Source organism: Ciconia boyciana, chromosome 2 (genome assembly GCF_034638445.1).
Source record: "Ciconia boyciana chromosome 2, ASM3463844v1, whole genome shotgun sequence".
Taxonomy (NCBI): Eukaryota; Metazoa; Chordata; class Aves; order Ciconiiformes; family Ciconiidae; genus Ciconia; species Ciconia boyciana.
This window is the reverse complement of record NC_132935.1, coordinates 150,362,698-150,378,019: the sequence shown is the minus strand read 5'-3', so window position 1 is coordinate 150,378,019 and position 15,322 is coordinate 150,362,698. Positions and strand designations below refer to the sequence as shown.

At 39.4% G+C, this 15,322-nt stretch overlaps 1 protein-coding gene across 2 annotated transcripts in view; it reads right to left on the bottom strand.

Moving 5' to 3' along the window:
* Positions 1-15,322, bottom strand: part of APBB1IP (amyloid beta precursor protein binding family B member 1 interacting protein) — a 71,661-nt gene that overhangs the window by 13,878 nt on the left and 42,461 nt on the right. For both annotated transcript variants that reach the window (XM_072854478.1, XM_072854477.1), the window contains exons 8-10: positions 13,286-13,360; positions 11,800-11,943; positions 8,198-8,308 (exon numbers count right to left, since the gene is read on the bottom strand). In XM_072854478.1, the coding sequence (XP_072710579.1) occupies positions 8,198-8,308; positions 11,800-11,943; positions 13,286-13,360 (330 nt within the window). The remainder of the gene's footprint in view (positions 1-8,197; positions 8,309-11,799; positions 11,944-13,285; positions 13,361-15,322) is intronic.

Sequence of the window (15,322 nt, the reverse complement as noted above, 5' to 3'; positions counted from 1 at the left end):
CACCCCACCCCGGCAGCTTGCTCACTTGGGAAGAACTGTACCGTAGTGAAATTACTTTGGCAGTACAAATGGCAGAAGTCTCTGCTGTTGACGGTGACCTTTACAAGCCTGACTCTCCACTAAAAACTTCAGGTCACATGCAAAATCTATTAGATCATACATTAAAATGCTGACTCAGGATAATCAATTCAGAGAAGACTCTGGACAGCTGAAGGTCCCTGGAAATGATGACTTGGTGTGAAGATCCATGTGAACCAATTTCCTCCTTTCACAGCTCCTGCATCTCGGGATAGTTGTTTAGTACCGCACACAGGTGTAAGGATCTGTAGTCACTACACAAGTCTGTTTTTGTTAAACTAGATTCATAGTCCCTGTAATAACCTCTCTGTAAGACTAACAGAGGTCATAACAATATCAATCATGACAGTCATGTGAGAAATACCATATTTCTAGGCAAAGTAACACTAACCTCAGTATGCCACAGCTTACACGTCTCACACATAGAGACAGATAAATTATTTTGTCACATGGTCCATACTGTGCCCTGAAAAGGTCATTAAAATCATCTGACAGCAAAGTGAAAACATCGCCTCTGGAAAGGTTTATCACCTTTGCCTCTGGAACATGCACCAAAATGGATTATGAAAGACAACTGTTTAAAAAGCAACCACCCTAGAATTCAGTTTGAATGAAAAGTGGTAATATGCAAGTAGACAAGGACTCCAGACTTTTTCTCGGAGAAAAAAATTTCTCATGGAATAGTGCTTCAAAAATAACAGTGTATTAAAATGCAGCATAATTTGACCTCAGTGAACTTTTTTCTCTGTCAATGTCAAAACTCTTAATAATGATGAATTAGTAGCATCATCGGGCCTGATTTTTGGAAGTGTTGGACACCTGTCCAGTTACTTATTAAGGCCTGAGCACCTCAAACGTCAGGCTGCAAAAGGAAGTGCCATGTGCCACCCAGAAAAGCACTGGAAAGGTTTGGACAGAATCTAGTGTTCTCCTCTGACCCACTGTCTCCTCTACAAGTATCAACTGTCTAGAGAAAAAGAACGCAGAAGCACTTGAATATAAAGAGCTTATTTTCCAGAGAGGTTTAAAAAAATATTTGTGCACAGATTACATTTTCAGATATAAAGTAAACTCTTTGCCGAAGGAAAAAAGGATAGAACACATCGAAAACCTGAAGAAATGGGAACTGAACGATGTGGTTTCTACAGTTTGTGCCAAAACAAATGACTAAAGGCCATGTGTGCATGAAATTAGAGATTATCCCAATAAAGTGTTCTTTTGCTTTGCCTTCTTCCAACACTGAAGATGAAAAGTAAACTGAAGTTATTCAGGCATCTCATTGGATTCCTTGCCCCAAAATATATGGATCATTGCTCAGTCTCTGAGGCAGAAACAATAGCCAGAAGCATAAAAAGAGTGACTAACTTTGGATCAAAAGCTTTGGCTTTAGGCCAAATTTTCACAAAATGGTCAATGTTTTTGGATACCTTATCTTCTACTGATGAACTTGTGCTATGTTGAGCTAGCTTCTCAGAAAAGCTGAAACTCTTCTGGCTCCCATGACTGCAAGTAGAATTAACTCAGCACCTTTCAGAAATCACACTTAAGTGGTTCAAATTTGCCGTCTAGTTTTAAAAGTGGTCAAATTCTGATGCTATACACTCCTTGCATTAAGATGACCAGGCTTAACTGATCTTTTGAAGACATGTGTGAGCTGTACAGATAAAACAGTAACTGTCCTATTATAAAGAAATTATTCTTTTGGCCTACATTTCTCTAATGACTGAGGCAAAATTTTTAGGTAATTAAAAATATATGTAATAGCCATTGTAACCAAAGAGGACTGCTTTAGGCGGCAAATAATATTTTCCAAAGCTATTATATTGCATTTCTCACTGTCCATTCTCTGTCCTTATTCTCCACATTTTTTATGCATTAATCTTGTACAACTGTGTGCATGTACTATGACTGTAATCCCATATATCTATCTGAAAGTGTTCTGTAATAAAGAGTATTTCTGCTTTTGCTTTTTCAGTTTATCTAGCAATGAATTTTACTCTGAAATATTTATCTAAAGCATTCATGCTAACACAACAGTTTTCAAATCTTTCACATAAAGAAATACAAAATCTCTGTTTTCTGTCCTTGTTTCCTGCACTAGCCATTTGTTCTATATCTTTTTCCTACTATTTTCTATCTCAAACACTGCTAATTCTCACCTTCTACCTTCTTAACTGTCATTGTGCTGAATGCATTATGTATAAGACTCAGTCTGTGATGGAGCATACTGGATGTGAGGGAGGAGGGAATCAGGAGCGGCGCAACTAAATACCAAATTACCTGCTAGAATGATGCCACTGTTGCAAACAGAAGCATTCTTCTTGAAAATGTACTTCCAAAATTCTTTGGATCATTAAAAATAAATAAATAAAAAAAATGTAGTTTCCAAATGACACCAGGAAAACTTAGCTGTTTAGACTGCACAGTAAAATGTACCCAGCTGTGGAAATAAAGGATGATTTGCCTTTGTCTCAGTTTATCCCCAGGAAACCATTTTTTCATCCTAGATTAATTCAGCATTATGCACCATTACCTCCAGATTACTCAAGCACAACCACCACCAATAAACTATAATTAAATCCACTCTTTGTCACAGGCACATCAGACTGACTAAACCAGCAAATTTGCATATAGATTACCTCGGTATTTGTCTGCTTTGAAAGATTTTTCAACATGGTGTGACAAAACCAGCTCCTGGACTAGCATGCATCCGCGCGCACACACACACACACTCTCTTAATGCACAAAAACCCCATTACATTCAAATTTCTGCTTAGTGCAATGGATGCTGTTGCTAGCATGATGAACAGACCGCTTCCTCCATGGTGGAATCTCTTGGTTTTGAGGGCTTTCAGCTTCAGAATATGAAATAAATCACAAAAGGTTTCATCCATTTCCACAGCATTCCCCACATAACGTAGTAGATGGTGAAAGAGGAGATCCACAGGGAATCTATGCATAAAAATTCGCATTTGTAAATGCAAAGGCGACTGTGAGGAATCAAACCACTCCAACTTGCGCACTTGCTGTGTGCGGTGTGTGGAAGTACTTTTTCTGTGAAGGAGAGAGATTTTTGTTCCCTTGCCGTTCCTCTCCCAGGAGTGGCCAGCACTCTCCGCAGGGTGGCAGGGAGAGCTGTGCTGCTACCCTCTCCTGCCTCGTCTGCCTGGAACAGAGGGACAGATCTGACCTTGACAGATGCAGGTTTGAGTGAGGGTCTTCTCTCACACTTGGCTGCCCTTTCCTTTCCTCTTTTCTGCATATGGAGGTCTCTATTAAGAAAATACTCACTTTATCTGATGTCAAAGTGAAGGGTGGGATCTTTAAATTTTTGTAAGCATTACATTTAGGCTGAGTAGAAAATAGGAAGAATCTGCATGTTTACAAGAGCAGATGCCCCAAAAGCATTTATTTTATTCAGAGGCTCTATTTTTACTATGTTGAGGGTTCTTTGTGTTGTTTTTTGTTTTTTTTTTTTAAATGTGGGACTTCCTTTGAGGGAGGAAAGCTTGTTTAGCACTGGTATAGAACAATTCAATTTAAGGTTATAGCTCAGCACAGACCAAGTAGCTACTGGGAAATAAAACAGTTCTTCAAGCTTTATAGATGCCCCAAAGCCTAAGGATTCCTAAATGCCAACTGTATCGGAGCCTCAGTGCCAGGCTGCACTGTCATCCTCAGGACCCAGCCACATCGGTTCTGGTTTGCTGCACAGGGACAGATAAAGGTGACCCTGCTGTCCAACACCGACCAGCCAGCTATGCTCTTTTTGGTTGGTCCCAGCGGGGCTTTCTGCTGCCTGAGAGGAGCTGATAGGAGGAAGCAGCTGCTTTGTTCAGTTACTGCAGTTGTCTCCTGAATCATCCTGAAAGAAAACTCCTGAGTAAGCTCAGCAAAGTGCTCCCTCTTTTGCTGGTAGACACTGTGATGTGCTTTTGAACTGTTTCTGGCACACCACCCTTTTCCCCATTATCTCCTCAGTGTCTTGATGGTTAACAAATAAGCAAAAACCTCCCAATTTTTGATGGGAGCTACAGTATATACAATGGGGTGCTGATGTAATGGTAAAAAATGATAGGCAAGGAGCACCTCACAACACATCATGCTTCTCTAGCTCTAAGAGGAACATCCTACAGGATGGATCTGCAGCCGAGAACATTTATATTTGAGCTAGTTTAAAATAGCTAGTCTAGGTGCAGCTCCAACATCACAGGCTGCAAAATGCACCCTAGCTTCCGGCTAAGAATCAAAGCAACCTGCCCGTGACATGCATGATCTTGTTGCTACACTAACACCAATACCCAAGCCAGCATCAGTTAAGTAACCCAGGTATGACCACTGAAGTTGAAATTAAATGGCTAGATTAAAAAAGAAACAGGACAGAGGGAGCTGCTGGCTCCTGGTGACCAGAAGCATGTTAGCTAGGACAGGCACTAGGACCAAAGACTCACTGTCTCTGCAAGCCCCTCGCTTGACTGTAGCCTAAGAGAAGAAACTGGAGAAAAAACTGCATCCTGTTTAGAGAGATCAAGCTGAAACAACATTCAAAGAAATGTCATGGAGACTTTGAGGCAAAAGCCCATATAGTTCAGGGCAGTGTGAGATAACCTGAGAAATCTCATTCTTCTAGCTAAAACCACGTCACCAGGGTTGTGATTAACATTAGTTATAGGGTTCCTCTTTCCCCTAAGTTCTTGGTGATGCCTGGCACATAGATGCAAAAACGGCAGGAATGCTCTGCTCGTTCTTCTAATAGCTCTTGAGGACTCTTCCCTCCATAAAGACACACCATAAAGATGACCAAGGTTGGGGGGAGGCAAAAAGAAAAGTTATATCTTTTCTCCCTGCTAATATGAGACAGGACCTTTGAAGGCAGGTACAAATGTTACTGTTTTTAGCCTAGTTATTTGTTTAGAAGGCTCATCATTCAAATGGGGACTGAAGGAAAAGAAGGGATGCTTCCTTCAAGCATGAGGCCATATTCAACTCCAAATCAGCCGACCTCATTGGCCATTTGCTGCCATTTGAATGAACAAAGGGCATTTCCCCTGTTCTTCAAGTAAGGATGTCAATTAGCTTAACCAGTTAGAAATAAATACAGTATTTTTGCAACTCAATGCTCAAAGCTGGAAAATTATGTCTGGTTCTGAATTCAGCAGGATTTTCCACCTAACACAGAAGCAAGATACTGCTGAAGCTGCTAAGTCCTTGCATTTCTCCTGCACTATGAAGTACAAGCTGGTCTCTTGCCTCTGAGCTGGGCAGTTTCTTAAGTTCGAAACACAGCAGAGCAAGTAACTTGGCTGATGACTGCTCACTGTCTTGAGAGAGCAGTTCCCAAAGGGGTCCTCAGAAAGCAACAATTCTTTATAAAAATGTAGTGGTACGCGGTTATTCAAAAACTTTCCAAGTGGTGTTACAGCTTGCTGGAGCTAACAAGGGCTGCAGACTAACCTATTTTCCAAAATGTGAAAATCTCCTTTGACTTACAGCCATCCTCAGTGAACAGCTAGCATGGGCTATGGCTGCTATTCTTCCAATTACTTTCCCCCATTTGCTTTAAAGACAGATATCTTCTCCTGCAGCCAACACAATCAAGTAACTGGAAGAGAACCTCTGCAGAGCTCACTGTCCCGAGACAGGGGAATGGAAGAGCTGTGAAGACACAGAAGTGCAGCCTTGGCTGTGGAGAAATTTCCATCTGGCTTGAACTGAGCTGGGCATCCAAATTCCTTCAAAATTACTAGGTTACCAGTATAATAAAGACAAATGTTTACCTGTTAAATCTATTGCCTTTTGCTCACCGCACCTGTCTGCAAAAGTACTGTCATTTCATCTTGAGGACTTTATTCTCAAAATATGGCAGGATGGGAAATACCTCAAGGATGATGGTTTGTTTTCCTTTGACATTTCAGGACAAGTGTCTCCCAGCAAGAGAGATACTTTCTTCTCGGAGACTTCCATATAAAAACAGATAGGAACAAAATGTGGCTAAGTATAATAAATGGCTCTATGTTCCTGTCCACACACTTTTGTGTCACCAAGCATCCAATCAGAGAGACCAACATTTAACTTTGCTCTTTCCCTCAGCCCGCAGATCTCAAGATGTATTACATCCTCAGCTCCAACCTCCAAAGGTAAGAGAAGGATATGCCACAACTCATCTCAGCTGCGTGCCTTCAAAAAGGTATATACAGAATTCAAATTAACGTACAGAAATTATAATAAATATGAAACTCTCCATTGCATCACCCTCAGAAAGCCACCCTAAGTGGGAGGCTTCCACTTTTGAAACAACAGAAGATTTGAAGATATCAATACTTGCCCATACTTCCTGACCAACTCCAACCACTGCAGGAGACAGCTGTTAAAAGCCAAGCCTGAAACTGAGCCAGTCAGGAACCTACCAAATGCTGATTTGTGGGAATTAAAATGAAGAACAATCACTGTAACATAATTTATTAATCACTAAGTAGTGTTGCTCAGATATAATGATCTTATCAATATGGTTTGTTCTAGTGTACCGCAAACACATTTTAAAAGCATCAGAGCAAACAGTTTTGCTAAGTAGGTTTCATACATTTATAAGCCTATTACACATAAAGCTTTCCCTAGTGAGCTTCTGATCTTGTTCTTCATATTTCACGTTAAGGGTACAGTGCTAACATCACACATCCAATAAAGCAAGTATTTTAATCGAGTTGTGACTTTTTTTTGTGTAAGTTCTTATTTATAGCATACCTCTTTTCACAAAAGATGGCAATAAGACCAGAACGTTTTCCTAATCATTGTGAAAAGTTAAACACATTGCTACATACACCTCAAAAATCATGCTTTTATTTTCATCTGAACAGAATGTGAATAACTGTTATTAAATTAGTCAGATACTTCTTTGACCAGGCATCTTAGTAAATCAATTTCCCCTTATTTTTTAAATCAGCTCCCCTTTTCCTTTTTTTTCATTAGAAGTTGTATTTTTCAGAAATAATGCTTACCTGTTAACTTCAGAAGGCTCACCCCTCTTTTACAAAAAAGGATAAAGTGTTTTTTGCAGAGCATTTAGCAGAGAACTATAGTATTAAAACTGCTCATCTGTGTTAATTAGATACATCTGCTTCAGAAAATAAGTCTGGGTCTATAAACCACTTCTGCTTGGCCATGTGTAAATTAGGCTAGCAGACATTTTGAAACTGAATAAAAAAAGTGCTGTAAGTGTGCAGCTACAGCCAGAAATGTGGTATTATAAGTGACCTCTGATGTGAATGTTTCCCATACTTTTTTTCTGAGATGGCAAGATACTGTGTTTTCTAATATCTTGTTTGCACTGCAGGCCTTTAAATAGAGAAGCAGCAACAAGATTATCTTCTGTCTTATACACAGTAATCCCACTGTATTCTCAAATCTGTATTAATGACAGATAGCAAACAAGGCCTAATTACTGCAACCTCAAAGCTTCATTTCTGCTATCTGAATTATGTGAAAAGCATGGGATTCTTTTCCTGAGAGGAATGCAGAATTCCCAGCCTATTTGCAGTGCTATTACCTGGAGAGGCAGCAATGAGATACTTACTTCAACAGCAAGCACTGATTTTCATGAGTGGGTGAACAATGTCTTTTGCCCTTCTGACACAAGTGCAATAAAATACGTCATCTGAGATGTCTGTTCCTGCAAGATTTTGCATCTCAGTTCAACAAACCACTCAACAGGTATGACTACACTGCAAATAAAAAGTAGACATACTTTTTAGTACATAGTCCATAGTGCTCATAACGTCAACATTAGGGACTGACAGTCTTCTCATCATATATCTGTCTTGTGTGCCATTTGTCCAGATGTGTCCAGTCACCTGAACAGTCAGTTACTGGAAGCATATTCAGCCTTGTTTTGAAGACAACTTTATAGATGCAGTGTAGACATATATGATAGGACTACCAGTCCTTAAAATTAAGGTTCTAAAGGTATGTTGCTGATCAACAATGAAGTGAGGAAGAAAATAGACATGATTTTGCAGGAGGTATTCTATCTCACCAGGGTCCCTGGAGGTTCAAACTTAAACATGTCTACATACAAAAGAAACTGTGTATGACATTTGCAGAACTTATTTTTCTTGTACATTACCTTTAAGACAAAGCAGTGATCTGTAGGTGCCTTATATTTCACTTTGTGTTGAGAACCGTAATAAACGTTCATATTCTCAAACTGAATGAAGCATGCCAGATCCTGTGATGTCTACAAATGAAAACCAAACACATCATTGTTAGAAAAATATGAATTTTGATGTGAAACTTATTAATAGGACTTTTTTCAAGTGTATGAATGCCAATGCTTTTTATTTTTTTAACTGTCATGAAGTTGACTGGAGAAAGATGAATTTTAAGTGTGTGCATTCTTAAACTAACAATTGGAAGAGGGTCAGTACATATTAGGAATAATATATAACACAGTGCAACATTTTGCTGTTGTTCTGTTTTTGCTGTGCTTTATTGCTTTGTGTGGAGATTTTGGCTTATGGCTAATAAGACCATACTAAGAAATAACTTTAGTAAAATAGATATAGGCCTGGCAACCACACCCTTACAATTCTGAGCAGAGAAAGAAGGTTTGGGGCTCTAAATTGCTTTGGGAGCTTGTTTTTCTTTGGTATATGTAACAAACAAACTCTCATCAGGAAATAAGCACACATTTCATCTGTTTTGCTTTGAATTTTCTCAAATTTCCTGGCATCATTCCTTTTCAGTTTATTGTAATATTTGCTTGTTCACAATATATTGCTAAAGTAACAAGGTTTCTGTTGCTGGCACACTTCTCAGTGCAGAATTCTGCATACAAAGTGTAACTTTTGCAATCCTTTGAGTGGAAATGCAAAAATGGCTGTGTCACATGGTCACTGTTGGCTAAACTGAGAAATCAGGAAACTGTGGAAAAAAGAAAAAAGAAAAAAACAAACCACAAACCCTCTCTACCCCTAAGAATGGGGTTATATTTCTGCATGTGATGGTTCTTCTATGCTGTTTTCATTCCCATTGATACTTTCATTACAACACGCCCTTGAGTTGGGTTTATTTACAAACTGAGTTTGCAAGTAAGATTTGTGGGGAGAGGAAACACTCCATACTGTATGTAGACAGGGCTTCTCTCTCTCCCCTGTCTCCCCTGAAGCTGATGTCAGGGATTTTGTCATTGACTGTGTGGACCTAGGATTTTCCAACACTTTAAGTTCCCAAACATGCTCCAATCCATGCAGTATAATGAGTTGTTCCTTTCCTTTACAAACCAGGTAATGGCAATTAAGACCAATATGAATGCAGTTGTTATTTTCTTCTAAGTAAGGAACAAATTTTTATGCAAGGGACAAAGGCACTTATTGCTAGTATTTCTGCCATGTTAACATGACAAAGAAACACAATTAGCAGAAACAAGTTTTAAAATTGTATCAGCAATTCTGATTCTGTTGTTTTGTGACCCTGTTTGATAACAGCATGTTTTCTTTGAATGGGACAGAAGTACAGTAATGTTGAAGAAGGAAACTAAGACAGCAGTGCTGACTGCTGCCTAGTTTGTTAACAAAAAGACCAAAACAACTAAAAACACCACAGGCGCGTGTGTAAAATTATCTGAACATGTCCCTGTATTTTCACGTTTGCAATGTATTTTACAGCCAACACAAAGTGCCAAAGGTATGCCAGACTTCTTTGCTTTTCTATAACAAGTGAAAACATGATTACATGATGAATTTCAAAACAGCGGCAGCAGTTGAAGATATTATCGTCCGCCAACTGTTTGTTTCTGTACCTCAATGAAAGATCACTTTACCCACAACTGAATGACCGCAGCAAGGCACATGTGCACTCTTCATACCACCCTGACATGGAATGAACTCTCATAATTTAAGGGCTTTGACTGAAGAGCTCTACTGAATTCTGCTGCAGTGCTTTAAGATGTTTAGCACCCTCACTGCACCCTGCTCACCTACCAGAGATTATTGTCTCCACAAAAGACATGTGTACCTGAGCCTCAGCTGTTCCAATACAGAGTGCAGTAACTAACTTAAATCACCATTAAACACAGATTCGAGCTAAGAGACTTGATTTTCTCTGGAATGGCTGAGGCATGGACATGTGCATCCTTTTGCCGAAGGCTGTTAGAGAAGCAGGAGCAAACAGATGATTGTGGTACCATTTTAAAGAGCTGTGACTATCTCCTAAAGAACTAGATTCAAGGTCCTCAATCCCTGTGAGTGGCTGAGTTGGTAATATAGTGAGTTTGAAGCACTCATAACAGTTCTTTGAAATGGCTCAGTTATAGGCAGGGTGGCACACAGGCTGTAACAACGAAAAGGCAATAAAGTGTTAAACTAAAACAGCTGTTACAAGGTGACTGCATGGCTCCATCCTGAGCCTATGTTTTCAGTCTGTCACCTGAAAAAAGACAGCACTTGCCTCATTTGCACTATGATGGAAAGTCACTGAAACAGGTATCACTGGATGACGAAAAAAGGCTGGGTAACTATCAGTATATGCTCGCCCTGCTTTGGCACTTTGCTACTGGCCATCTTTGGAGGCAGGCTACAAGGAAATGTCAAAGATGGACTTTTACTTGACTATTCTTATACTCTTTCCACCTTAAGTGCTTTCCAAATAGCATTCTAGCTCCTAATTGATAGGATGTTGTGTGTGTGCAACATGATTTGAGGACTGAAAGCCACTATCTCAGGGTCAGGTAAAGTCAAAATAAATTGCTGTGAAAGCAGCAAGGTAATCTAGGTCTGTGTTTCACTGAGATTTGGTTATAAACACAGGTCACTGGAGCGGCAGCACGGCATTCCTTTACAAGCTATCAATTTTTTTTTTTCCTTTGTAATTTAATCAGGGAACAGCAGAACAGTTAAGTCTCATAGCACAAATCATAACAGTAAAGCTCGATCAGCGGCACCAGAATTTTCAAATATGAAGCATTAGCAGAGCTGTAAGTGGTATTAGAAGTGGTTTTCAGAATTAAAAAAAACCCAACAAACCACCAGTCCCAGAAGCCATCATTCTACCTCATCATTGTGGAAATGAGAAGCCAGTCGCCCTTATGTGCAACATGTTCAGGATCCCTTTGCTTCTCCAGTGCTGACAATTTAGAGCCTTTAAATATTTTGCAATACTAAATGTCAGTGCATTTGATTCAGTCAGGTGGATGCTTCTATCTCACTTCTTTCTACACAAAGGGCAGTCTTAAAAAGCCTTAAAAGGCACAATGCATTCTCTAGGTAAAGATCACTGTAGGAAAAAATGTATAGCATTTCTGCATGCTGGTTACTGGTGCAGAAAGTCAGTATCAAAGTAAAATTCCACCTTTTTTGTGATAAGAAATTAGTTTACTTGATAACTTTTTAAATATTCTTCCACAGGGAACCCATATAACAGTGAAGCATTTTGGCAACATAACACCAGCTGAAGGGTGCTGTGCTGTTTTTCTTTCCCCTACTGACTTCTGGGGGAGTGCTATTTCATTAATGCTTTTATCTATCCATAGAAATCAAAAGGAGAGAAACATGACAGGACTCAGTGACTACATTCTAATATTTGCACAAGTGGTGTAGTCAGAGTTAAACCAAAAAACCCCCAGCTCTCTCAGATGCACCAGAGAGTGCTCTTAAAATGTCACCTTGGGAGTTCTTCACTTTCACCTCCATGAATTGTTTTATTGCTAAAAGGATTATTTGGCTTCCTGACCTTGGTTTTTCCTTTGGGTACATAATAAATTCCAGAAGCTCGTAGAAGAAAATAACGCCTCTTCCAGGACTTTTTTCCATCTTCTTTTAAATAAAGGGCCCCTTCAAGCTCTGGCACAATGACAGATGTCCCACAGAAGCTTTCCTGTGCCACAAGAATAATAATACACAAAATAAATTGATTTAAGCACAACTCTATTAATAAATAGCAGAAAAATGCTCCCTTGAAAAATAAAGACATTTCCTGTGACAGTGAACATAAGAACATGGGGAATGCAGTTACCAGGGAGATGAACACCTTAGACAGGCAAAGGAAACTTTTCCAACCTAATGTGGTAACTCAGCTGTGCAAGCGGTGCTCACACTGGAGAAGAAGGCTCGCAAAACCTCCATTCTCTAAAGGGTCAAGCAAAAACCTACAAAAGGTTTTAACTAGACATAGATGTGCTCAGTGAAGGCAATAGAACAGAATGGTTGGTACTGCTGCTGTTGTTTTTTCTCTATTGCTGTATCAATAGGTTCTGTATATAAATACTTCTGTAGAGAGAATCTTTAGAGACTGCTTAGAGCTCTAAAAACAGCTAAAGAAAAAAATCCCCCTCAATCTCTGCCTTCACTTTGAAATACATGCTAGCATTTACAACACTGTTTAAACCAATATACTTCATTGTTTGCTTGAAGGACCTACTGTTGGGTAATTTTTAACGCCAACACACTTATCACTTCATGTTTTCATTTAGAATTTACCAGGACTTCTGCTGGTTGACATCTGGTACCTTCATGAGATGCACTAATTTTGAAATGGGAATCCTCAGTCACCTGAGAACAGCATTTCCCTTGTGAACTTTTACCAAAGTCAAAATGCTTGCCAGGAGAACTGTGATAATCTTTTTCATATAGCTCTGGATTTTTCTCTCTCAAACATACAACTGAAGTAAAACATACAATGTTTCAGCAGGAAAGGCAAGAGGCTAAACAGACTTTCTGGAAAAGTGCAAAGGTTCTTTTTCTGTTGTAGTACAGCTAATAATTTGAGGTAGTGAGAGGTACAGCTACTTCTAACCCAAAAGATAATTGTTTGCTACTGATCTAACAATATAAAGTCACAAGGGCTGGCCTAAGGGTGTGGCACAGCTGATTCTGTTATTCATATTTGTATAACACCACTTTTATTGTTACGATGGCATTACTCTTCATAGAAACACTAAGTAAAAACATTTCAAGTCATTGGGGTCTACAACAACAAAATAATTCTCCATCGTTTAATTTCTCTGATAGGAGATACAATCTGCATTTTTAATGGTGAGCAGCAGATGCAGAGGAAAATCCACATATTAAATCTTAGACACAAAGACACCGACCATCACAGAACTTCCTGCTGTGACACATTTGCCCACAAAGAACTAAACGCTGTTGTTGCAGAGCAGATGCAGATGGTGGCAGAGTTTTGGTGACATTTGCATCATCAACCTAGAAAGTTGGCTTACCTCCAGTAAAGCCTCTTTGTTTTTATCATTCATTTCTTTGCTTTCATTCTTCCCTTTGTTTGCCAGGTAGAAATTCTGATGAAGACACAGAAGAAAGTGATGTTCATTATAAGGACAGCAATACAAGTAACTAGATCACTACAAACCCATTCAATAGTTACTCAGTCTTTCAATATTGAGTACCCAAGCCAGCAGATGCAAGAGGCAGATGCTTATGGACTCTTCTTATAGAAAACTTTAATCACAGCTGCCTGCTCATGAGTTTTAATTCTTTATTTTGAATATAATTCAAAAGTAATACAAAATTAATTTTGCCTATGTATATACAGCCTCCCAAAATTTTAAAAACACTGGCTTATGTTTTTGGCTGTTTTTCTGGATCAATGGGTTTGATTTTATCACTCCAGTTTTCACCACTTCCTATGTTATTACACATTTTATTGCATGCTGATATACGATGAATACAATGCAGTATCAAAAGGCTAGAAAGCATTTTTCCTAACAACTCAATTTGGTAATTTGCACGCTTCATATCTGGCACTCTGGATATAAATCGGCTATTAATTTTTAATAAAAGTGCTTATATGCCAAAGCCGTTATCCAAAGTTACTACTTTCTACTTTTAAACCCCTGCTCATGTTCTGCAAAGTATTTTTATGCACTGAAGAAGGAATTAAAAAATCTAGAAGAAATGATCACCATGATATCTTGGCACATGTGCTCCAGCCTACTGAAACAAAAGCCTACACTTTGAAATGACCCTCTGCTTCTGTGACAGAGGGCTGTGAAGCTGCAACCGCCCTCAGAGGACCCAGTGCCTGTCGGCCCCTGCAAGTAAGGAAGCGCAGCGCCTCATGTACACAGTTACCAGTAAAAATAAATTCACCCACTGTTAAACAGCAAAAACAATTTTACATCCATCTGCATTGTACAGAGACAAAAGGACAGCACTTGGGACATATGTGCAAATTCCGGCAGTGGGAAGGTAGCTCAGGAGCATGCTAGGACGTGTGTGCCAGAGCATGTGCAGTGGCTTTGCTCAGCAGCAAGCATGGCCAGATAGCAGAGCCCAGCTGCCTGTAGACTGTAAGGCAGCTGGGCGTGAAGGAAACAGGTAGATCAAGGAGCTCTGCCATGCATTAAGTAGCATTTGGATCCATGGGCTTGAGGCCAGAATGATAACACTCAAAGTTCTCATGTTTTATCATTTTCTAAACAAAAGTACATGCAGAAGAGGAGCTTGGGTTTGGAAAATACCTGATGCATGGGACAGTCTTACTGATTTCCCCGGAATTAATTAAAAAGCTAAGTTTGCAGAACAATGGGCATAAAGCAAACACCTTTGTCTAGGAAGTAGACAGAATTGTAAAAACCCGACAAATTTTGAAAGTTATCTACTTAAAAACTACTCCTAATTCTGTAATTCTTCAGCAATTCTGTGGGAAGAAAACTAAGAGTTTATCTGACTTTTCATCTCTCAATTTTTTCATGTCTCAAGACTATGAGAATGTGGCAACATATTTACATGCCTGGAACTCCACAAAAACTAAACTGCAACACAAATGTAAACATTACCAAAAGACAAATGAGAAGTATGTAAATGAAGGAACACACTGTTGCTACAGTATAGGAAAGAAACAAATAAGCAGCAAATCTGCCCTGCCAGCATACCATGTTTACAGCAACGAGGTTTATCTGAAGTGAAACCGTGCTCTTCCACACAACCACATCTTCTTTTTCAAGCAGCGCTGTGAACAGCTGTCTGCCAGAACGCAAGCCTCATAGCAGACAGTTTTTGGAGGGGCACCAGGAGAGGAAGGGGAAGAGGTGTGGATGATCTCAAAAACAGTTCTTTAAAAACGGCTTTCTTAAAAGTTCACATTAAATCAGACAGGGGACATCAGAAACACAGCCACCTGCAATCTGGCCTATGCTGATGCCATGTGTGTGGTATGAACATAAGAAAAGAAACTTGAACAATCAATACAATAGACAGTTAAGCCAGGAAACAGCAGCGTTCTTCTCTAGCATATGCAG